The 26,413-nt window shown below is 35.2% G+C and overlaps 1 protein-coding gene across 2 annotated transcripts; it reads right to left on the bottom strand.

Moving 5' to 3' along the window:
- Positions 1–21,711: 21,711 nt before the first annotated feature.
- On the bottom strand, positions 21,712–23,451 carry LOC110636266 (F-box protein SKIP22). 2 transcript variants are annotated; one of them, XM_058151365.1, is made up of 2 exons: positions 21,961–23,451; positions 21,712–21,896 (listed from the first exon to the last, which is right to left on the bottom strand). In XM_058151365.1, exons 1-2 carry the CDS (start codon positions 23,334–23,336, stop codon positions 21,851–21,853), a joined length of 1,422 nt encoding a protein of 473 aa, XP_058007348.1. In that variant the 5' UTR covers positions 23,337–23,451; the 3' UTR covers positions 21,712–21,850. The 2 variants fall into 2 exon arrangements, with proteins under 2 accessions (XP_058007348.1, XP_058007347.1); XM_058151364.1 differs by having other exon boundaries at positions 21,712–23,451.
- Positions 23,452–26,413: the final 2,962 nt, after the last annotated feature.

Below are 26,413 nucleotides of genomic sequence, written 5' to 3' on the forward strand. Positions count from 1 at the left end.
CATTACTTTTAAATTTCATGATAGATTTGTTTGCATAGAATGATTTGATAGTCAAATACTGCTCTTTTCATGTACTCAAAAACAACCATAAAATTAATCAAAGGCCTCCTCTGGGGATCACTCCATCCATCACTCACAATACTAACACCATTTTCTAACCAAGTGCTTTTAATTGGTTCAAGCAACATCTCTACATTTGCTTTTTCTTGCTGAAGTAATGTGGTTCTCAATTTGTTATAACCAGGTGGCACATAACCACCCAAAACATGATTAGCAACAAAAGATTGCGCTGCAAAAATTTTCTGGGTTTTTTTTTTTTTTTTTTCAATTTCTGGGAATGAATCTGGACAGACATGTTGTCTAGATTCATTCCTAGAAAAATTTTAAATTTAATGTTTAATTTAATTTTTAATTAATTTATTTATTTATTTTTATTATTTTTAAATTTTTGGGTTATTACATTCGAGATATCTCTACTGTCTACACCTTTAAGGTATAAAAAAAAACTAACAAAATTACCTTAATTGACTTTTTTTATTTGTTCATATATCCACAATCTAATTAATTTTTGTTCATTGTCTTGAGTATTATTTCAAATTTAGTTTTTAATTTCAAATTGTTATAGAAAATTTATTTCTTTAATTTGAATTTAAAAAAAAAAACTCCAACTAGATATAACCAAAATTTCAGTTACTATATAGATATTTTTTACTTGATCTCTTAGCTTTTGAGTTTTTCAATTTTGTTTCCCAATTTAAATTTATTATAATATAATCACTCAATTTTTATTTAAGTTAAAAAAATCAAAATTAGGAATAAAACTAACTTAAATAATTTATTATTACCATATTCACAATATTAAGTTAAACTTTTAATATATGTATGAAAACTTGTTCTTTAATTTAACGTAATTTATATAAGGCAATTGTATTTAATTAATTAAATAATACTCAACTCAACTCAACTAAGCATTTATCCCAAAAATTTGGGGTCGGCTATATGGATTTGCTTTCTCCACTCTAAATGATTTTGGGTTAAATCCTCAGAAATGTGTAATACTTCTAGGTTATGTTGTACTACTCTCCTCCAAGTCAATTTAGGTCTACCCTTTTTTTTCTTTCTATCCTCAAATTTAATGTGTTCTACTTGTCTAACTGGAGCCTCCGTATGTCTACGCTTCACATGACCAAACCACCTCAATCTTCCTTCTCTCAACTTATCTTCGATTTGCACAACTCCTACCTTTTCTCTAATACTCTCATTGCGGACTTTATATAGTCTAGTATGGCCACTCATTCACCTTAACATTCTCATCTCTGCAACTCTTATCCTAGACGCATACGACTCTTTTAGTGCCCAACATGCACTACCATATAAAATAGACGGTCGTATGGTTGTACGGTAAAATTTTCCTTTCAACTTATTGAGAATCTTGTGATCACATAAAACTCCCATGGCACGTCTCAATTTCAACTATCCGGCTTTAATCCTACTACTAACATCCTCCTCACATTCCCCATTTACTTGAAGGACTGAGCCGAGATATTTAAAGTGATTACTTTGAGACAGTACCACTCCATTCAAACTAACTCATTCCCTATCACCAGTTTGGCCTTCATTGAACTTGCAATGCATGTATTCTGTCTTTGTTCTACTTAACTTAAAATCCTTTGACTCTAGAGTACTTTTCCAAAGCTCTAGCTTTCTATTGACTCCTTCTCGTATCTCATCTATCAGAACAATATCATCTACAAACATCATGCACCAAGGAATACTCTCTTGTATATGTTTCGTCAATTCATCTAAAACTAATGTAAAAAGGTAAGGGCTTATGGCTGATCCTTGGTGCAATCCAATTGAGATCGAAAAATCTCGTGTCCCCTCCCACTGTGCACACAATAGTAGTTGCTCCTTCATACATATTTTTCAACACTTGTATGTACCTAATAGATACCCTCTTTTGTTCTAACAGATTCTATAAGACATCTCTTGGAACACCATCATAAGCCTTCTCTAAATCAATAAAAACCATGTGTAGATCTTTCTTCACATCTCTATATTTCTCTATCAAGCTTCTATTGAGAAAGATCGCTTCCATAGTTGAACGACCAGGCATGAAACCAAATTGATTGAGAGAGATAGAAGTATCATGACGTAGTCGATGCTCCACAACTCTCTCCCACAACTTCATAATATGGCTCATGAGTTTAATTCTCTTATAGTTTGAGCAACTCTGTATGTCTCCCTTATTTTTAAAAATAGGTACTAAAATACTCCTCCTCCATTCATTAGGCATTTTCTTTGAGTTTAGAATCTTATTAAATAATTTAGTTAACCATGCCACTCCCATATTTCCTAAACACTTCTACACTTCAATTGGTATTTCATCGGGTCCACAGGTTTTACCCACTTCCATTCTCTTAAGTACTTCCTTTACTTCTAAAGATCTAATCCTTCTAGTATAATTCACATTCTTTTCTATTGTTCTATAGTCTATATTCACTCTATTACCATTTTGACTATTATTAAAGAGATCATTAAAATAATTTCTCCATCTTTCTTTAATATCCTCATCTTTCACCAATACTTTTCCTTCTTTATCCTTAATGCACCTAACTTGATTAAGACCTTGACATTTCCTTTCTCTCCTCCTTGCTAATCTATAAATATCTTTCTCCCCTTCTTTAGTTCCAAGTTTCTCATATAACTTTTCAAAGGCTTGTGCTCTTGCTTGACTAACTGCCTTTTTTGCCTCTTTCTTTACTATCTTGTACTGTTCATATGCCTCATTATTATCACATTTAGGTAATTTCTTATACCATTCCCTTTTTCTCTTTACTGCCTTTTGTACTTCCTCGTTCCACCACTATCTCTCTTTTGAGGGTGGTCCATGTCTTTTAGACTCTCCAAGTACTTTTCTAGCTACTTCTCTAATCTTTAATGCCATATGTATCCACATATCATTGACCTCCATATCCAGCTTCCATACTTCGGACTCGAGAAGCTCATTTTTGAACTTCACTTGCTTTACTCCTTTGAACTCTCACCACTTTGTTTGAGCTACATTATTTCTTCTAACCTTACTTGAATTGTTCCTAAACTTGACATCCAAGACCACCAACCGATGTTGACTTGTTAAAGCCTCTCCTGGAATGACCTTTCAATCCTTGCATAGAGCTCTATTTGTCTTCCTGGTTAAGAGGAGGTCCATTTGGCTTCTATGTTACCCACTTTTGAAAGTCACTAAATGTGATTCTCTTTTTATAAAGTAGGTATTTGCTAGTATTAGGTTGTATGCCATAGCAAAATCTAGGATGTTTTTTCCTTCCTCATTTCGACTGCCAAAACCAAAACCTCCATGAACATTCTCATAACCTTGTCTATCACTTCCTATATGTCCATTCAAATCTCCACCAATGAAAACATTCTCTTCATTCGGTATGCTTTGCATTAAATCATCCATATCTTCCCAAAACCTTTGTTTACTTTCACTGTCTAGTCCTATTTGTGGGGCATAAGCACTAACTACATTTATTATTTCTTCTTCTAGTACTAGCTTTACTAGTATAATTCTATCTCCTCCTCTTTTCACAGCTATTACTGCGCCTTTCAATGTCCTGTCTATAATTATGCCCACTCCGTTCTTGTTTCTCTCCTTTCCGGCAAACCACAGTTTGTACCCTGAATTACCTACTTCCTTACTTTTCTCTCCTACCCATTTAGTCTCCTGAATGCAAGCAATATTCACCCTTCTCATTTCTAAGGTATCCACAAGCTCCATTAATTTTCTTGTAAGTGATCCAACATTCCAAGTACCAACCCTGATCCTCGTCCTATCTTGTTCCTTCCTAATTAGTCTCATTCTATGATATATTCTATTGTTTTTTATGTCTATCTTGTGTTATGTTCCACTATCTGTTCTACTATCTGTCTTATGGACTAACTTCTTTACCCACACCCATCCATGATGTGGGAACCCTTGCTCACTTAACACCACACCCGAGCGTCGGCATGGCGCATCGTTTTCGTTGAACATCCTACACCCTTGCATATTTCTCACTACACATGGGCTCCGATGTAGTGCGTCGTAAGTAGAGGACGTTCCAACGTTTATATAATTTGAATTTATATCATAAAGTGTGACGAAATTTTTACGCTGGTTGTCACCTACCGCAACCCTCCTCCTTTATCCAGGCTTGGGACCGGCTAAGCGCAAACTACTTAGGCAGAATTTAATTAATTAAATAATATATATAATTAATAAATATTAGAACTTAATAACTCATCATCTTAACAATAACTCCAATAGTAAAGCTTAATGGTGTAATAATATTCTTAATATTATATATATTATATATGTTTTACTGTATTAACGGGTAATAATTATGCTCTAAATTATTATATATCAAATAGTATGGCAATATATAATTATGAGGTTTTTCAATTTAAAATTAAAGCAGTTTGATTTATATTTAAATTTAATTTCTTTTATTGTTACTTTATTTTTAATTTTTTTTATTTCATATTTAAATCAAATTTTAACGATTTATCCAATAATAATTATTTCCAAAAGTAAAAGCCACCTTGAAAAAATAAAATTAAGGATATAAATAATATAATTATTTTTTGTTGATCTATTTTTTTGAGTTTCTCAAATACTAAAAAATACAAAAAATTTCTATCAAACAAAAGTCTAAATTACCAATGGATTATAAAATTAAATAAATAAAATTTACCTATATTTTAAATCTAGATAAATAATTAGAAAAATTTAAGCATAGGCATCTCTGGAATCCAATTGAACCAAGGATTAAAGAGAACAAAGAATAATGAGCGAGAGAGTTATCGTTTCTACTCTTTCGTGCCGAAAATGTTTTTAGGAGGAAAGAAGACGAGGGTTTATGGCGTGTTCATCAGTCACTATCGGTGGAATTTGATTCTTAAAGAGCCTTGTTAGTTGAGGATTTGAAATTAGGCTGACATTAGGTTGATAAAGAGTGAGGCAGGTCTGTGAGTAAGGGTAATGTGACTCAAGAACTACTCTTGATCACGCTCCATTCTAGCTCACTCCCACCAGAACAAAGTAGATGCAGTCCTTATTTGGATCCTTTGGTGGCAAGAAACATACCAGTAAATTAACTGATATGCTAACTGAAATCCTCTGATCTCATCTTCTACTTCTAGTCATGTTTATTTTGAATGCTTCATTCTTCATTGGGCTTATTTCTTTTCCTGTGCAGACGAATCAAGTTGCAGGTTGTGTGCCAGTCCAGTCGTGTGGTTATCATCAAGTTCATTCATCTCAAGACAACGGCTCTTCCTTAAAGATGCTTACAAAAACTACACTTCCAAGGCTTCAAACCACCCACATTTAAAACATCAACAGAGGAATGATTGGCAGAAAGTAAGAACCAATCAAGAATCATCACAGTTCCAAATGGTGTTTTCAGAAAGATAATATCAATTGCCAAAGGAACACTAGTGTTTTCACTATTAACTATAACGAATCAAGAATCATCACAGTTCCTAATAGAATATGAAAGAGCAAAATCTAAATATCAAACAAATATTTGATCCCATGTACATAACTACCATATAAAAACAAATTCTTCCTTAAAATGATCGCAATAAACAACAAGCAATCAATGCAAAAGAAAAGAAAGAAAAGAAAAAAAAAACTGAGTAAATATCACCAAATACGGTAATCATACCTAACAATGATGAAGGATTGCATCTTCTTATTGTTTCCAACCCAGTGAAGGCTGATAGTTCACCATGACATGATCCCAAAATAGGAGACAATTCCAAAATTGCTTGTTCGAACATCACTATCACTTAAACATATATTCTAAAAATTAAAATTGCAATAAGAGAATTTCCGACAGTAATGAGGGGCTAATTAAAGCTTTCAAATTAGCACAATATGAGAAAAGAACCTTAAATCTATCAAAAAAACTAACAAATATGTAAAAGTCCAACCATACATATATACCTTTAACATATAAACATGGAACAAACTTCAGTTTACAAAATATAACCAAGGTACTCCTATAGAAGCCTTCACTCTTGTGAAACATAAGAGTACAATTATTAACATTGGACATGTAACACCCTCCCTGTAGCAACTCTGTACATTCTACTGTTCCAGTGACCAGTATCGGTCCGGACAGCTAGAACGTCCGAAAAAAATATTTAAACTAAAGTGAGGAACCATAATTAACTCAAATATTAATAAGAAAAATTTAGAAAAAAAATTTTAGAAATAAAATACAACCAAGTAAAATGAGCCGATGCCCAAGCGATAGGTAACCCAATGGGAAGTTGCGGTTCTCGCAACTAGGAGCCCTAGACCCGAGAGAAAATTCATAAAATAATTTTTGGGACTCCAGAGAAGGGTCATTGAGGTTCCTATGACATTATAATGCCAAGAAAATATTTAGAAAAAATTTTCAATCAGTACAAACAATTTTGACCCGTTAAGCCAAACGGAGGGCATTTTGGTCATTTCGCCTTCAGAGGTAATTTTTGGCCTACTTGTCCAGTTAAGTAAATAATTATTATGACATAAAATGTGAATAAACATTGCTAAAAATAAAATTAAAAATGAGTAGAGATGAAAAGAAAAGAAAATGTAAGAAAATACCTAATAATGACATCATATGATGTCATTAAAAACCTATCCACCAATCACAATTAAGCACCACTTAAATTAACCTATTAAAGAGGATAATTGAGACAAATAAAAACAAAAGCCATCTGCTCTTCCTCACCCAAAAACGTTACACTCTCTCCCAAACCCATTCCTCCATGGAATCTTAATGGAAGCTTGAGACAACCCACCAAATCACCTTGAAACCACAACCTTGCTTCACTAAAAATTGATTTTGCAACTTGAACAACCTCTAGCCAGCAAAAAGAAGAAGGAAGAAGGGATTTTTGGAGACTTTGAAAAGTTAGCAAAAGAGGTTAGTGCCCAATTTATTCTCTCTCACTCAATTCATGTTTAAGAACATGATTTAAGTTGAAATTGTAAGTTTAATGTATAAATTGAACTTTGAGAACTTGAAGACTTGAACAAAAATTAGGGTTTGCTCATGAAATGGTATATGAACATTCTAATGGTCAATTAGTGACCATTTGAGGTAATTTGATCATAACTTGGAGTGAATTGTAGCATTAGAAAACTGATTTGGTATGCTGCCTAGTGAAACCAGCAGGGAGGTTATGAGTCCAGCCTGTTTGGACAGCCATAACATGGGCTGTGTAGGTTCAATTGGTGTTTGGCCAATTGGACATGAAACTAGACACATAATGGCACAATTTTGGTGAAGAAACCATGCCCAAAAGACCAAAGCAAGTGGACCAAAAACTTGCCACAATCCGGATGTCCTACAACCAGATTCTGCAGAATGACCAAATGAACAGTGACTGTTCATTTGGCCATAACTCATTGTAGAATGGCCCAATTGACCTGAAATTTTTACAAAAACAAGTTAAGATATAGACCAACAACTTTCATGAAGAAACCTACCCCAAATTATGACCAGAACCTATCCAACAAGGCAGTTGCAGTCATTGTTCACTGCACTGTAGATATGATCAGTTCTGAAATTTTTCAATCCGGCCAGTTGTGGTTTTTGGACCATAACTTGAGCTACAAAACTCCAAATGGAGTGATTCAAAAAACTAAATTCAACTAGACAAAATAAGGAACAACTTTCATGTTTATCATTTTCTCAAATTCCCACTGCAACAGTAACTAATGGAACAGTAAAGTTAGGGTATAAAAACTGAAAATTCTGCTCCATTAGTTTTAAGCTTAGAAATGGTATTGGTGATTAATGCCAACAAGTTTTGAATGCACAATATGGTATGTTGAGAGTGTTAAAACTAATGTACCTATTTTCTATGCAAAAGTCAACATTTTTGTTGACTAATGAAGTGAATAGTAACACCAAAGCTTGAAATTCAAAAATTTCAAAATTCAAAAGTATCAAATGCCCTAGTATACCTAACAAGATTGGTTTGGATAGTTTGGCATGCCAATAGGGTTCAGTTAGCAGTACTGCACATGGCATTATGCTATTCTGTGATTTCATGGCTTTTAGCCATTCTGACCTTGTATTGAGATTTGGCCTTGTGCCTGATGTCATTACTGACTTAATGCGATACATTGCTGCAGGAGATACATATGTGACCGATGGTGTGACGGCCCGAGGTACTTGATACCCAGTGCCAGTTTACCCGTTTATCCAGTCCAGTTGTCTAGTATAGGTTACTTGGGCAACCAAACATAAAAGTGGACAAATTTAATGAAATAATGAATATAACAAGTACAAAATAAGTAAGATTACAAATATTCATCGAAAATTTATTTGTAATGAAACATCAATACATTCACTGCATATTTACTTTCTATTATTTATTTTTTATTTTATTATTGGCACTACTAAGCATTATTGCTTAGAGCGTTGCTTTTGCCACACGTAGGTTCTGGAGATACTGACCGAGAGCCCAGTAGACCACAAACTGGGTGAGACCTCCTGCAGCTCTGCATAGTATCCGTGTCACCTCACCATCTTCAGTGCATTGGTAGGACACTAGGTTTCATTTTGGTATTTTGTAATTAACTTTTATTTTCTTTTGTATAAATGAAACTTATGTAATGTATTTTGATGTTAACATAAATAGTGAAAAATTGTGTTTATGAATGGAAATTTCTTTTATTATTATTGCTTGTATATGAATGCTATGAGAAATGAATGTTTGAGTAATGGAAAGGTTGTTGAAAAATAATTGAGACCTTGTTGATGATTATTGGAGTTGAGATTGATTGGATATGAATATTGGAAGTGTTTTTCACATGTTCCGAAGAATTCTCCATTATTAGCCGGTACTCTACTGGTTTTTCTATAAAATTTTCGGAACCTCAAGTAAATTATAATTTCAATAAATAACTTAAATAAACTATATTTTACAAGTTATATTCAAAACTATGATAAAAATTAATTAAGGAAGAATAAAAATAATTAAGATAAAATAGAGTGTTTCGATACACCGTGTGACATAACTTACTCCAATATACTGTAGACGGGTAAACGGTGTCACAGGACATGCGTCCAAACTACCTCCAACATGTCCTCAACTAGCCAATTTATAGCATGCAGCATGATACACAGAAACCTCGAAATTACCAAACTATCCATTGAATCCTCCAAGATTACAATTAGGGGAAAAATTTCGCCGCGTTCGAAATCTGGGAAATGCCCGACCTGGTTGTCCACATGGAAATGGAACACCAAGGCCAGGCAGCCGGTCATAATCACCGCCTACCATTGGAAGAGGACCATGGAATGGGTCAGGTCCTGGTTCAGATACAATATAAAAGGGTAAGGGTATACTCATCGAAAATTTATTTGTAATGAAACATCAATACATTCACTGCATATTTACTTTCTATTATTTATTTTTTATTTTATTATTGGCACCACTAAGCATTATTGCTTAGAGCGTTGCTTTTGCCACGCGTAGGTTCTAGAGATACTGACCGAGAGCCCAGTAGACCACAGACTGGGTGAGACCTCCTGCAGCTCTGCATAGTGTCCGTGTCACCTCACCATCTTCAGTGCATTGGTAGGACACTAGATTTCATTTTGGTATTTTGTAATTAACTTTTATTTTCTTTTGTGTAAATGGAACTTATGTAATGTATTTTGATGTTAACATAAATAGTGAAAAATTGTGTTTATAAATGGAAATTTCTTTTATTATTATTGCTTGTCACACCTTACCCCTCTGTAAGGCATAACATGATCCCGTAGAATACCTAATGAACTACCGAACTTTACCTACCGATAACTCATTAAGTACCCTACAAGGGATTTTAAAACAATTTTCTTATTCTTGACAAGTGGTGAGCATTTTCTAGTAAGTACGTAAAACATTTAGTTGAAATTAAAACTAGTTAATATTTTGGTCCATTTTAGTTTTCCGCAAATTCTATAAAAATTTTGACAGAGTTTCCTCTGGATTTTGAGAAAACCGTTCTTCAAATACCTGTAAAAAGCACTTCTAAAAATTTTCTCAACCACTACTTCAAATTTCACAATCAAACTCAATAAATTTCTCAACATACTAGCAATACATTTCATTATTGACAACACAATTTATATACATTCTTACAAAATTTACATCAAAAGAAATACAACTAAACTTTATTACAAACTTCATACAAATTTTTTGTACAAGCTGCTCAAGACCCATTTTTATATGTCCATACATTTATGTGCAATATATACATCAAAAGAAGCATTTACAATTGGGGTATAAATTATACCCGAAAACTTTAAGCTGATGCTCCTCACACCTCAGCAGCTCAGTCTGCTGCTCTTTTAGTCTCTTTATCTGCGACAGCAATAGAAGCTATCGCTGAGTACTAGGACTAAGTGGTGCACAACATACTAAAATAATCTTTATGCAAAACTTAAATCACATTTATTCAAAAATTTGACTAAACATGAGCATTAAACACAAAAACATAAATTATGAGATTTTAATGCAAATCAGGTTCATTTCAAAGTATCAAAACACATTTCATAAAACCCACAGTTAGATCATGCCATTCGAAACAAATAGAATCTCAATAGCCAGAGGCTAAAGAGAAATCATATCACAAGGCTAGCTAGCTCAAAAATATGGATATCCATTCACATCCTCTTCTACTGGCACACCTCAACACTTCTCCAGAGAAGGAATCAAAATTCAAAACTAATTACCCCCACTAGTCGTGCTAGTGAGGTGTTTAAATATATGATCATGACACTGTGGTTTCAAAACTTATCTTAACAATTTGCTAAACTTTGCTATTTCAAATATACACAATAACTTTCACAGTTTAATCAAAACATCATAAATAATGTCACAAATAAACTTTCAACAATTCCAAATCACAAGTAAAATACATATTTCGTTCACTTTATCAATGAATTTTAAAGCATGAAGATGTTGTGCACAAACCTCAAGCGAGTTGCCTCTTAGTCTCGACTCGGTTCCTGGGGTTTTGTCTCGGTATTCTTTTCCACTGAAACACACAATTTTATAGTGTTTCAGTACCATAATTTAACATAAATCAAAAAATAAATTTAACTTCACTTATACCTAGCTCTAACGTGCTAATTTCGACGTTCTTGAAATTTTGTGTTTCGGGTTACTATTCACTACACTATTCAAATCAAATAGTTGACTTTCTAAGGCTTAATAGGTATGGGAACTCCAACTTCACCCACATACCACATTTTGGTCATTAAACTTGTTGGTTTTGATCGTTTTCTCAAAGCTTAGGTCATTTTGGCAAAATTGCCAATTTTTGGTTTTGGAGTTCTAAGTTGCACTATTCCATTAGTCAATCTACTGTTGGAATTTGACAAAACTTCCTTCATAGAAAATGTTCCTTATTGTCTTAAGTATATTCTCATTTTTGGATCACCTCAATCGGAGTTTTGTAGCTCAAGTTATGGCTAAAATAAAATTACTATTCACGTGCACTGTTCATGCTGAGATTTTGGGTTCTGGCAGATTTTGATCCAACTTTGGTCAGTAATTTGATTAAGTTAAGTTCATAATTTGGTCTAAATTTCTTCATATGAAATGTTCTAATATGTCTTAGGTTTCCATCGGTTCAAGAATCGCCTAAATCGGAGTTTTGTAGAGAGAGTTATAACCCTTCAAACATTACTGCTCAATAGAAATTCTGCAGAGTTGCAGGTTTGGTGACTCAACTTTGCTCAATAATTTGAATGGGTTAATGGCATAATTTGGGGTGGTGATCTTCATAACAGTTTTAGATATATACCTTATCTAATTGCTGGTAAAATTTCAGGTCAATTTGACTTTCCTAGCTCGAGTTATGACCAAATGAACAGTTACTGTTCATTTGGTCAGTTTGGTGCAGTGGCAGCCTGCTCTCATTTCACTTTGGTCAATTTGTCCACCCAGTTTTGGTCAGTTTTTGGGCATGGTTCCTTAATGAAAATTGTGCTCTTTTATGTCTATTTTCATCCCCAATTTGTGGCATATCAATTGGACTTGTAAAACTTGAGTTTTGGTGGGTTTGGTCATGCTGCCAGCAGCATGACCATTGGACCTACGAATTTGGTTTTCATTCCAACAATTCCCACACATCTCTTTTGGTCATTATTGACCATTTTTCAGTCACAATTGGTCAAAGATATCATTTATGCATTTCTCCAAAATTTGCCTCAAACCCTAGGCCTCCAAACCCTAATTCACTTAATTATTGTAATTAATCACACTTAATGGTTTTAATGCTAATCATTCAACACCAATAAGCTCACATACACCTTTAAATTCACCAAGTTCATGCATACACATCCTCAAACCCTAGTTGACTAAAATTTAGGTTTGGTCCTTCAACAATTTATTTCATTTCATTTTTTCACAATTTCTAGTGTAATTCAACTACTTAATTATGAATTTAAACATAATATTAAAAACTAACCACTAACCTCTTTTGTTGAATTTCTCCCTCTTCAAATCTTCTTTCTTTCCTCCTCTTTTTGTTGTCAAGATGCTTGTCAAAGTCCAAGAACAAGACTTACTTAAAGGAGTTAGGGAGTTTATAAAATAAAATCAAGCTTTTGAAAGCTTGAGATAGGTGTTAATGGTGGAAAGGGAAATGAGAGAAATGAGGGAGAAGGAGTGACGGGAATGAAGAAATCAAAAATTTTTTTTCTTTTCTTTTATCTATTTTGCTTATGGAAGACCACAAAAACTTAATTTAATAAAATATTTAATTAATTCCTTTTATGGCATCATGCATGATGTCATGCATGATGTCATCACCTTTTTGCTTTTTGATTTTCCTCTCTTTTTTTTTCTATTTTTTTATTAGTTTTTTAATTTAATTCTCGACTCTGAAATTTTCTTTTCTTCAATTTTATTTGACAGTTAGGTCAGGAGTCAGCTCTCGGGATCAATTGACCAAATTGCCCCTCGCCGGTTCATCCCGGTTTGCAAATAATTCCATATTTCTTCCGGCTCCCTGACCTAATTATTTGACTGGCTTAACAGTTCTTTTTCTTAATTTTCTCTTTTCCACTGTGTCCATAAGGGTCTTAAGGACCGCAGCGTCACTTTTTACGGTTCGAAATTTGAGTTTAAAATGACTTCACAGTCGTTCCCGAGGAGGTCACTCATCGCTGTGACTCTCGGCTCGTTTAACTTCTTATGTTCTGTTTTTCTTATTTATAGTTAACTAATTAAACATTACTAATTATTTGTGTTTATGGCTTCTCAAGTTGTCTTAAGTGTGGCTCTAATCTCCTTAATTGTCCGAACCGACACCGGTCACCGGAACAGTGAAATCTACTAGGCTATGCAAACGGGGGTGTTACATTGCTTGTATATGAATGCTATGAGAAATGAATGTTTGAGTAATGGAAAGGTTGTTGAAAAATAATTGAGACCTTGTTGATGATTATTGGAGTTGAGATTGATTGGATATGAATATTGGAAGTGTTTTTCACAGGTTCCGAAGAACTGTTTTCTCCATTATTAGCCGGTACTCTGTCGGATTTTCTATAAAATTTTTGGAACCTCAAGTAAATTATAATTTCAATAAATGACTTAAATAAACTATATTTCACAAGTTATATTCAAAACTATGATAAAAATTAATTAAGGAAGAATAAAAATAATTAAGATAAAATAGAGTGTTTCGGTACACCGTGTGACATAGCTTACTCGAATATACTGTAGACAGGTAAGGGTTGTCACATTTAGTGGTATCAGAGCACGGTTTAGGCGTTTCTGGGCCTAGATTGAGTCCATACCATGCATTGCATTTGTAAGAGTCGAGGTGACACTAATGCAGATCTGTTTATCTTTGTTATTTTGAATAGGATATGGACCCTACATCTCAGAGGGCAGTTGAGGAGGAAGTGGAGAGTCATGCTCCACCTGCAGCAGCTGAGACTGGGGGTAGGGGAGAACCTGCTCCGCCAGCTCAAGCAGAGTCTGCTCAGCCTCCACAGGCTGTGTTCCAACAAATGACCGAATTCTTCAAACAAATGGCTGGGGTAATGCCACCATCACCACCACCTCCACAACCGAAATCACATCTGGAAAAATTGAGAAAATTTGGAGCAGTGGACTTCTTTGGCAAGAGAGAAGATGATTCTGTTGCAGCCGAAAATTGGTTGAACAGAACAGATAGAGTTTTAAAACAACTCCACTGTACTCCAGAGCAAAACTTAGAAGCTGCCATATCTCTGTTGCAAGATGATGCATATGAATGGTGGGATACTGTGTCGATGAAGTACTGACGAAGTAATAACTTGGGACTTCTTCCTCTCTGAATTTAAGAAGAAATATGTGGGTAGTGTATACCTGGAAGAGAGAAGAAGAGAGTTCATTAACCTGAGGCAGAGACAGCTAACAGTGGCCAAGTACGAAAAGGAATTTGTCAGATTAAGCCGCTATGGAAGGGAGATAGTCCCTAATGAGGCTGAAAGGTGTAAGAGATTTGAAGAGGGATTAAATGACAACATAAAGATCATGATCACTGCTTTGGGAATCACCGACTTCACCAAGTTAGTGGAAGCTGTAATAAAAGTTGAAAAGGTCAGAATAAGTGAGCAGACCAGAAGAGAGAGACAGCAGAAGAGGGGCCCGGGTCAGTGTAGTTCATCTCCTGCACCTGGGAAGAATTTCAAGGGTCCACACACGAGTTGGTCGGCCACAAGGTCGAGTCGGTCTCGGGGCCCAGGGCCACGATTTACCCCTAGGAGAGGTCAGTCCACACCATCGGTGGGTAGCTCTCCGAGGATGGGGTTCGAGGACCAGCCCCAGCATCTTCTGCATGTCCACATTGTCTGAAATGGCATAAGGGGGAGTGTTGGAGAGTGACTGGTGCTTGCTTAAGGTGTGGGTCGACAGAGCATCAGCTGAGGAACTGTCCACGCAGAACTACTACAGCTGCACCAACATAAGCAGACAGACCTGCTCCTGCACCACAAAGGGGTAGGAAATCTGGCAAATCTGAGGCAGTGTGACCATCACAGAGGCCTACATCTGAGCCAGGAGAGAGGCACGATGCAGACCACCCGCGAGCTTATGCCATTAGAGCTCAGGAGTAGAAAGATGCCGGGCGTCATCGAGTGCGTTCTCCCTCTACACTACATCTGTGCATGCATTAGTGGATCCAGGATCCACTCATTCATACATCTGCATCAACCTACCCGTAGAAAGGGGGATACTAGTAAGGGAGAGTGACCAAGACATTCTGGTCACTAATCTATTGGGCCACAGTGTGGTAGTGAACAAAGTGTACAAGGGTTACCCGTTAAGGATTCAGGGGTATGAATTCTTGGCAGACTTGATTGAGTTGCCTTTCCATGAGTTCGACGTGATTTTGGGAATGGACTGGTTGTCACGTCATCAGGCAATGGTTGATTGTAAACTGAAGAGGATTTCTTTGAAAACTCCTAGGGGTAATGAGATCACAGTTGTGGGGGAAAGGACAGATTTCTTGTCCAATGTCATCTCAGCCACAGTTGCAAGAAGAATGATGAGAAAAGGCTGTGAAGCCTACCTAGCACATGTGGTGGATACTAGGCAGGCTAAGCCAAACCTGAGTGATATACCCACAGTAAGAGACTTCCCAGATGTATTTCCTGAAGAGTTGCCTGGTTTACCACCAGAAAGGGAAGTTGAATTTGCTATTGAGATCTTTAAGATGCAGTACCCATTTCCATTGCTCCTTATAGAATGGCACCCATCGAATTGAGGAGTTGAAAACTTCGGTTGCAAGAGTTGCTTGATAAGGGGTTCATACGCCCTGTGTCACCATGGGGAGCTCGGTCTTTTTGTGAAAAAGAAGGATGGGACTTTGAGATTATGCATCGATTCTGGCGATTGAATAAAGTGGTATGAAGAATAAATATCCGTTGCCTAGAATTGATGATTTGTTTGATCAGTTGAAGGGAGCAGGAGTATTTTCTAAGATTGATCTCAGATCAGGGTATCATCAGTTGAGGGTGAAGGATGTAGATGTGCCGAAGACTGCATTCAGGACCCGGTATGGGCATTATGAGTTTCTGGTGATGCCCTTTGGCCTAACAAATGCACCAGCAGCATTCATGGACCTTATGAACCGTATCTTCCATCCATACTTAGATCGGTTCGTAGTGGTCTTTATTGATGATATTTTGGTGTATTCCAAGACCAGGGAAGAACATGATGAACATTTAAGGATTGTTCTGCAAACCCTGAGAGAAAAGAAGCTGTATGCTAAGTTGTCCAAGTGTGACTTTTGGTTGAATGAGATTGCATTCCTTGGACACATAGTGTCAGCTGATGGGATTAGAGTGGATCCCAAGAAAATAGAAGCAGTGATGGAATGGAAGCCTCCCAAAAATATAACTGAGGTCAGAAGCTTCTTGGGGCTAGCTGGGTATTATAGGAGATTTGTGAAGGGATTTTCCTTAATAGCTGCTCCAATAACCAAGTTGTTACACAAGAATGTCAGATTTGATTGGAATGATAAGTGTCAGACCAGTTTTGAAAAAAGTTGAAGGCTATGTTGACAAAAGCACCAGTGTTAACATAACCAATGTCAGGAAAGGACTTTGTGGTCTACAGTGATGCCTCTCATAATGGGTTAGGGTGTGTATTGATGCAAGAGGGGAAGGTGGTCGCTTATGCTTCCAGACAGCTAAGGCCACATGAACAGAATTACCCTACCCATGATCTAGAGCTTGCAGTAATTATCTTCGCACTGAAGATATGGAGGCACTACTTGTATGGTGAAAAGTGCTACATTTACACAGACCACAAAAGCCTGAAATACTTGCCAACCCAGAAGGAGCTCAACCTTAGACAGAGACGATGGATTGAGTTCCTAAAAAACTATGATTGTGTAATTGACTACCATCCTGGGAAGGCAAATGTAGTTACTGATGCTTTGAGCAGAAAATCCATCACAGCTTTGAGATCATTGAATGCCCATCTAACTTTGGGTCGAGATGGAGCTATTTTGGCTGAGTTGCAAGTAAGGCCAAACCTGCTAAAACAGATTTTAGATGGGCAAAAGACAGATGAAAAATTAATGGCTATTATGAGCAAAATCTCAGAGGGAAAAGCAACTGACTATGAGGTGAAAGCAGATGGGTGTCTCTACTACACAGGAAGAGTATGTGTACCAGATAATGGGGAATTGAATGCCAGTATTCTAAATGAGGCACATACCAGTGTTTATGCTATGCACCTAGGAAGTACAAAAATATATCATGATTTGAAGCTTCAGTATTGGTGGCCTGGTATGAAGAAGGACATAGCTGACTATGTGACTAAATGCTTGACATGTCAGCAAGTCAAGGCAGAACATCAAGTTCCATCAGGGTTGCTACAGCCTATACGCATACTTGAATGGAAATGGGATCGGGTCACCATGGATTTTGTAAGTGGCCTACCTCTCACCCAGAAGAAACATGATGCAGTGTGGGTGATAGTAGATAGATTGACGAAGTCAGCACACTTTCTGCCAGTTAGGACTGACTACTCACTGGAGAAGTTAACAGAATTGTATATCAGTGAGATAGTTAGACTGCATGAAATTCCAATTTCCATCATATCTGATCGAGACCCAAGGTTTACATCGAGATTTTGAAAGAAGTTGCATGAGTCCTTGGGCACACAACTCCACTTCAGCACAGCTTTCCATCCTCAGACGGATGGGCAATCAGAAAGAGTAATCCAGGTAAACAATTGAAACCAATTAAACTAATACACATATTGAACTAAAATGATAATAATAACATGAAATATATGTCAGGTCCTTGAGGATATGCTGAGAGTTGTGTCATTGAGTTTGAGGGAAGTTGGGATAGATACCTCCCACTGGCAGAATTTGCATACAACAATAGCTACCAAGCTAGCATCCAAATGGCCCCATATGAAGCATTGTATGGGAGGAAATGTAGAACTCCAGTGTGCTGGCCTGAATTGGGCGAAGACAAACTGGTAGGGCCAGACCTGGTGAAATAGACTGAGGAGAAAGTAAAACTAATCAAAGCCAATCTGAAGGTTGCCTCAGACAGACAGAAATCCTATGCCGACTTGAAGCGAAAAGAAATAGAATATGCGGTTGGCGATAAAGTGTTCCTCAAGGTGTCATTGTGGAAGAAGGTACTGAGGTTTGGAAGAAAAGGTAAGTTAAGCCCTAAGTTCATTGGCCCATATGAAGTCATTGAACGTGTGGGTCCAGTGGCCTATAGGCTAGCTTTACCACCAGAGCTGGACAAGATCCACAATGTGTTCCACGTATTTATGCTAAGAAGATATCGCTCAGATCCTTCACATGTCATCTCCAGGGAAGAAATTGAAGTACAACCGGATTTGACATATGAAGAAGAGCCCATACGGATTCTGGCTTGGGAAGTGAAAGAGTTGAGAAATAAGCAGATTCCATTGGTGAAAGTGCTTTGGAGGCACCACAACACCGAGGAGGCAACTTGGGAAAGTGAAGAGACGATGAGGCAACAGTTCCCTCAACTGTTTGCATCAGGTAAATTTCGGGGACGAAATTTAAATTAGAGGGGAAGAGTTGTAACACCCTCCCTGTAACAACTCCGTACATTCTACTGTTCCAGTGACCAGTGTCAGTCCGGACAACTAGAACGTCCGAAAAAAATATTTAAACTAAAGTGAGGAACCATAATTAACTCAAATATTAATAAGAAAAATTTAGAAAAAAAATTTTAGAAATAAAATACAACCAAGTAAAATGAGCCGATGCCCAAGCGATGGATAACCCAATGAGAAGTTGTGGTTCTCGCAACTAGGAACCCTAGACCCGAGAGAAAATTTATAAAATAATTTTTGGGACTCCAGAGAAGGGTCATTGAGGTTCCTATGGCATTAGAATGCCAAGAAAATATTTAGAAAAAATTTTCAATCGGTACAGACAATTTTGACCCATTAAGCCAAACGGAGGGCATTTTGGTCATTTCGCCTTCAGAGGTAATTTTTGGCCGACTTGTCCAGTTAAGTAAATAATTATTATGACATAAAATGTGAATAAACATTACTAAAAATTAAATTAAAAATGAGTAGAGATGAAAAGAAAAAAAAATATAAGAAAATACCTAATAATGATATCATATGATGTCATTAAAAACCTATCCACCAATCACAATTAAGCACCACTTAAATTAACCTATTAAAGAGGATAATTGAGACAAATAAAAACAAAATCCATCTGCTCTTCCTCACCCAAAAACGTTACACTCTCTCCCAAACCCATTCCTCCATGGAAGCTTAATGGAAGCTTGAGACAACCCACCAAATCACCTTGAAACAACAACCTTGCTTCACTAAAAATTGATTTTGCAACTTGAACAACTTCTAGCCAGCAAAAAGAAGAAGGAAGAAGGGATTTTTGGAGACTTTGAAAAGTTAGCAAAAGAGGTTAGTGCCCAATTTATTCTCTCTCACTCAATTCATGTTTAAGAACATGATTTAAATTGAAATTATAAGTTTAATGTATAAATTGAACTTTGAGAACTGGAGACTTGAACAAAAATTAGGGTTTGCTCATGAAATGGTATATGAACATTCTAATGGTCAATTAGTGACCATTTGAGGTAATTTGATCATAACTTGGAGTGAATTGTAGCATTAGAAAACTGATTTGGTATGCTGCCTAGTGAAACCAGCAGGGAGGCTGTGAGTCCAGCCTGTTTGGACAGCCATAACATGGGCTGTGTAGGTTCAATTGGTGTTTGGCCAATTGGACATGAAATTAGACACATAATGGCACAATTTTGGTGAAGAAACCATGCCCAAAAGACCAAAGCAAGTGGACCAAAAACTTGCCCCAATCCGGATGTCTTGCAACCAGATTCTGCAGAATGACCAAATAAATTGTTCATTTGGCCATAACTCATTGTAGAATGGCCCAATTGACCTGAAATTTTTACAGAAACAAGTTAAGATATAGACCAACAACTTTCATGAAGAAACCTACCCCAAATTATGAACAGAACCTATCCAACAAGGCAGTTGCAATCACTGTTCACTGCACTGTAGATATGATCAGTTCTGAAATTTTTCAATCCGGCCAGTTGTGGTTTTTGGACCATAACTTGAGCTACAAAACTCCAAATGGAGTGATTCAAAAAAATAAATTCAACTAGACAAAATAAGGAACAACTTTCATGTTTATCATTTTCTCAAATTCCCACTGCAACAGTAACTAATGGAACAGTAAAGTTAGGGTATAAAAACTGAAAATTCTGCTCCATTAGTTTTAAGCTTAGAAATGGTATTGATGATTAATGCCAACAAGTTTTGAATGCACAATATGGTATGTTGAGAGTGTTAAAACCAATGTACTTATTTTCTATGCAAAAGTCAACATTTTTGTTGACTAATGAAGTGAATAGTAACACCAAAGCTTGAAATTCAAAAATTTCAAAATTCAAAAGTATCAAATGCCCTAGTATACCTAACAAGATTGGTTTGGATAGTTTGGCATGCCAATAGGGTTCAGTTAGCAGTACTGCACATGGCATTATGCCATTCTGTGATTTCATGGCTTTTAGCCATTCTGACCTTGTATTGAGATTTGGCCTTGTGCCTGATGTCATTACAGCTTATTAACTGTTCTGTTGCACACCGGGAGATACATATGTGACCGATGGTGTGACGGCCCGAGGTACTTGATACCCAGTGCCAGTTTATCCGTTTATCCAGTCCAGTCGTCTAGTATAGGTTACTTGGGCAACCAAACATAAAAGTGGACAAATTTAATGAAATAATGAATATAACAAGTACAAAATAAGTAAGATTACAAATATTCATCGAAAATTTATTTGTAATGAAACATCAATACATTCACTGCATATTTACTTTCTATTATTTATTTTTTATTTTATTATTGGCACCACTAAGCATTATTGCTTAGAGCGTTGCTTTTGCCACACGTAGGTTCTGGAGATACTGACCGAGAGCCCAGTAGACCACAAACTGGGTGAGACCTCCTGCAGCTCTGCATAGTATCCGTGTCACCTCACCATCTTCAGTGCATTGGTAGGACACTAGGTTTCATTTTGGTATTTTGTAATTAACTTTTATTTTCTTTTGTATAAATGAAACTTATGTAATGTATTTTGATGTTAACATAAATAGTGAAAAATTATGTTTATGAATGGAAATTTCTTTTATTATTATTGCTTGTATATGAATGCTATGAGAAATGAATGTTTGAGTAATGGAAAGGTTGTTGAAAAATAATTGAGACCTTGTTGATGATTATTGGAGTTGAGATTGATTGGATATGAATATTGGAAGTGTTTTTCACATATTTCGAAGAACTGTTTTCTCCATTATTAGCCGGTACTCTACCGGATTTTCTATAAAATTTTCGGAACCTCAAGTAAATTATAATTTCAATAAATAACTTAAATAAATTATATTTTACAAGTTATATTCAAAACTATGATAAAAATTAATTAAGGAAAAATAAAAATAATTAAGATAAAATAGAGTGTTTCGATACACCGTGTGACATAACTTACTCCAATATACAGTAGACGGGTAAACGATGTCACAGGACATGCGTCCAAACTACCTCCAACATGTCCTCAACTAGCCAATTTATAGCATGCAGCATGATACACAGAAACCTCGAAATTACCAAACTATCCATTGAATCCTCCAAGATTACAATTAGGGGAAAAATTTCGCCGCGTTCGAAATCTGGGAAATGCCCGACCTGGTTGTCCACATGGAAATGGAACACCAAGGCCAGGCAGCCGGTCATAATCACCGCCTACCATTGGAAGAGGACCATGGAATGGGTCAGGTCCTGGTTCAGATACAATATAAAAGGGTAAGGGTATACGTCGAAATAGATGCTGCCTCTTTCGCTTCTTCTTAAGCTCCCAAGATGAGGCAAACCTCGCTTTCCAATTGGTCTTTCCCTGTGATCCTGCTCCAGTTCCAAATTCCTCAGTAAATTTTTTCTTCCATAAATCATTGTTTGAAGACATATACCGCATCTCTTTACTCACACATGCCATTCTTGCAATATCAACACCAGGAAGTGACTCCAAAATCCTGAGCTTTAGGTCTGCTGGAAGACGCACCAAGCATGGGGGAAGACCCAAACCATTCTTTTCACAAAGATCTATCAACAGTGGCAAAGCAAGCTGACCCTTCACAATTTTCCAAAGCTCAAAAACTTCATTTTCAGGGTAATACCTAGACGATCCATCATTCTCATTCATCCTATCACCCTTGTCACAATTTACCAAGAGGCAACCAATAGATGGCACAAATCTAGATTTATTCAAGCACGATCTATACAGGCACTGATTCTTGGCCAATGACCCATAGACATTGATAAAATGCCCCAAAGTCTGAAACCTCAAAATGACTGATTCAGTAACAGTATCATCAAGTAAAAGTTCAGGAAGAGTATAACTAACTGACGTAGTGAAGGACATAGAAGACTGCTCTTCCAGGAGATGAAACAGATCAACTCGCAATCCAGATACTGAATCAAACCCAACAAAACCAGATTCTAAGAAAACAGCGTGAATAGCTATAAACAAGAGCTTATTGTCACTAATATCATCACCCAGTTCTTCCCTCAATACCCTCTTCAAGAAACACGGCTCAGAAATCCTCTTGAAATCCACATCCAAAGACCCAGTATCAATATCCATGCCTTCTTCACTTGACAATTCTTCGGTTTCTAGGGTTTCTCCCATCTGCGTATTTGATATAAGAGACCGTTGTTCTTCAATAACTTCATCACCCGCGTCAGATTGACCTTCTACGGGCAAATCCAGAATTAGGGTTTTCTCAATTGAAGCACTAGCTCCTAGGAATTTCGTTTCCTTTACAGACAAATCTTGATCCGGGGTTTCTTGTTTTCCAGTCAAATTCGGACCAAAAGTGCTAGATTCTTTGAAATTCATGGATTGTGCTTGAAGATTACCTCGTTGAGCTCGACCCTCTTCCTGCAAAGATTGACCCGAGCCTGAAACTACCATTTGAGGAGAACGTGAGAACACATCTGGGTTGTGAGAGAAATAGATAAGGTCTCCGTAGGTGATACCGAGAGATTGCAGAGAGTCCTGGAGTGAGGACGAGGAGAGCTCCTCCTTTCTGTTGAGAGAGAAACAAAAAGAAGAAGAAGAAGAAGAGAGGGCATGAGAAAGGGTTTCTTTGAGCTGTTGCAGAGTGCATTCATTGGGCACTTCCACTTTAACAGTCTCTTTGGTTTGTAGAGATCTCAGCCTGAGCTTCATGGTGATCAACGGAAGTGGGCGTTGGATTGAAGAGCAAAAGAAAACTGAATATCTCAACAGAGAGACTTCTCTTCTTTTTTTTTTTTTTTTTTTTAAGAAAAACAGAGATTTCTTTAGGGTAAAGCCACAAACTAGTAATTACTAATATATAATCAGAAAGCCAAAAATTCTATTCTTATTCTCGAATATTTTTTTGTAATTATAATATTATACAAAATTACAATTTTATCCAATTAACTAAAATAAAATTTTCAATTATTAGTATTTCCCATTCATTATGATTAAAATTATTAAAATTAAAATTTTAGTTTTAGTTAATTGAATAAATTTATAATAAATATATTAAAATTGATTAGAATTACCAAAATTAAAATTCTTATAAGAATTTAATTTTTTTATTATAATGCCTAATTTACACCAATGAGAAGTTTTACATAGCCATCAAAAAGTTTAACTTGATATATTTCATAAATTTTTAAGAAGGATGAAGAATTTAAAGTTCACAAGATAAATTATAAATTAGTCTTATTTTAAAAATTATAGATAAGCCAAAAAATATAAGGTGGAGCCTCTTTGAACTAATAGGCATAAAGCTAATAATGAAATATACAAAAAAGTCCAAACCCTCTATTATAACCTCAATTATAGTCAAATTACCAAGTAAAAAGGTACTCGCCGGCTAAGGGGACATTGCTGTCACCAAGCACAAAAGGTATATCCAAGGATTGCTAAAAGCCGAGAACGTCAAAAGACCCATGCAAGATAATCGGTCCTCAAATCAATGTTAGATAAACTGTGAAATCGAGCATTGAGCCTTAGGGAACCACATGAAAGCTTAAGGAGCCAAGGGTGCCGAAAACCATAAAACAGAGGGGCAACACAAAGTTCTTTAGTTTCTTTGACTATTGAGATTCAACCACTGCTGAGATGGGGAGAAGACTCTAGAGTTGTCGTCAACCAAACTAACCCCATACTCTCTCTAGACTCAGCACCAAGACTTACAAAACAAAGAAAACCTGGCGCTAACAAAACCAAACAAAGACCCTATTTGACCAAATCAACCCACAACTTAAGAATGGTAGGAGTGGCAACATTAGGAGAACCAAAACAGAGACAAAAATGCACATCCCTCTCAATAAAGCTTAGATATGCAACCAAACACTAATAAAACTAATATTTACAACCCAGTTGGCAAGGAGGGAACCCACCATCGAGTAGAAGGAGGAGGAGGCCTCCTCTGCCCGAATGGGGCAAAGGAGACAGCTAACTTAGATGGAAAAAGGAGATGGACACTCCTAGAGGAAAAAAGGTGAAAAAGAGGAAAGTCTCTCTCTAAACAAATTAAAGAGATAGTATGTCAATCTTTACAAAAACTTTATGAGTGATAATTTAGTATTTAATGTTTGATTCTATGAATAAATTAATCCTTCTTGTCTTAATTAATCATTAATTTTGTTAATTTTATAAGTTTTTTTCTAATTTGAAATAATTTAATATATTAATATGTTTTTAACCATTAAATCAGAATTATTAATGGTTGAATTCTATCTAGCCGAATGGGGATTGTATTCAAGATTATTAATATATCATTTACTTGATAAGAGTTAGATTTGAGTCTTTATCTCTCAACCTTTTTAATAAAATTCAATTAACTTTTTAATAAAATTCAATTAAAGTAATTATAAAAAGTAAATTACAATTTAATCAATGAGATTTAATTAAACCTACAATTTAGTTTTTATAATTTTAAAATCAAATAATTTAATTATTGATAATTTAATAAACATATAAGTTAATATTTATTGTTAAAATCAATGCCAATCTCCAATTAAATTAAAAAAAATTGATTAAAATATTATTGAGTCTATTTTTATGCTGAAAACAATTTACTTCTTAAATTTTATTTTATTAATAATTTAGTCATTTAATTTTTAAAATGTGGCTTCCACTAAATTAGAAAATTTTAAATTTAAATATAATTATTAAAAATATAAATTAATTACTTTAAGATTTTTAAAAATTTTAGTTAATTATAAAATCATCCGTACAGTTTACACGTTGATCCTTAAGTATTATAACTATTTATAAATAAGTCATTATAATTTTTTAAAATTTTATTTATTTTATTATTATTTTAATTATATATATCGATTTATAATATTTTCATATATTAAGTTATATTGTTATATACATAAAAAAATAAAATATAAATATGAAAGCAAATTATTAATAAAAATAAAATATCGACTAAATTACTTTTAAATTAAAAGTAAAATTAAGGGTATTTAGATTATTTTTACTAAATCTAAAAATAGATTAACGATAATTTAAATGATAGGGACCGATTTATAGATTTATTAAAATATTAAGAATTAAATTACTTAATTTTAAAAATTAAATAAATTAAGTAATACGTTTAATCAAATTTTAAAAATTAAATAATCAATAAAATAAAATTTTATAGACTAAATTAATTTTATCAAATTAAAATATTGTTAAGAGTATTTTAATTATTTTTGTTAAATTAATTGTATCTTAATTAAAATTTTAATGATATGAGATTAATTTATATAATTATTAAAATATTAAAAATTAAATTATTTAATTTTAAAATTATAGATATTAAATTATAAGTTTAGATAAATTTTAGAATTAAATTATAGTTTACCATTGAGCAACTGGAGGGGCAAATTAAAATAATAGAAAAACAAAATTGCTGGTGCACAGATAAAGAATTGCAGTGTCGGGTGTCCTTCGAAAACGTATAAAACCCATTAGACAAAGCTCTGTTTTCCACCTTCAGCTGAGACTGAAGAACGCGGGTACTCACAATTCGTGACTTTTTTCCCAACAGAAAACTAAAACAAGTGATCTGTTGTCTATCTCCCTCTCTCTCTCTAACACCGAGAGAGACCAGCCTCTTTGAATTCAAGCGTCAGTAAGTCTTCCCTTTGGTGCAGTTATACAAAATCCCCATTCTGGGATTTTAACCAAAGAAAAATTACTCTATTTTGTTTAGTGGTATGATTTCACTATCGAGCCTTCTTTTTTGCTTCCTCTCAGTTCTAAAGAGAACG

Source organism: Hevea brasiliensis, chromosome 8 (assembly GCF_030052815.1).
Source record: "Hevea brasiliensis isolate MT/VB/25A 57/8 chromosome 8, ASM3005281v1, whole genome shotgun sequence".
Lineage (NCBI taxonomy): Eukaryota > Viridiplantae > Streptophyta > Magnoliopsida > Malpighiales > Euphorbiaceae > Hevea > Hevea brasiliensis.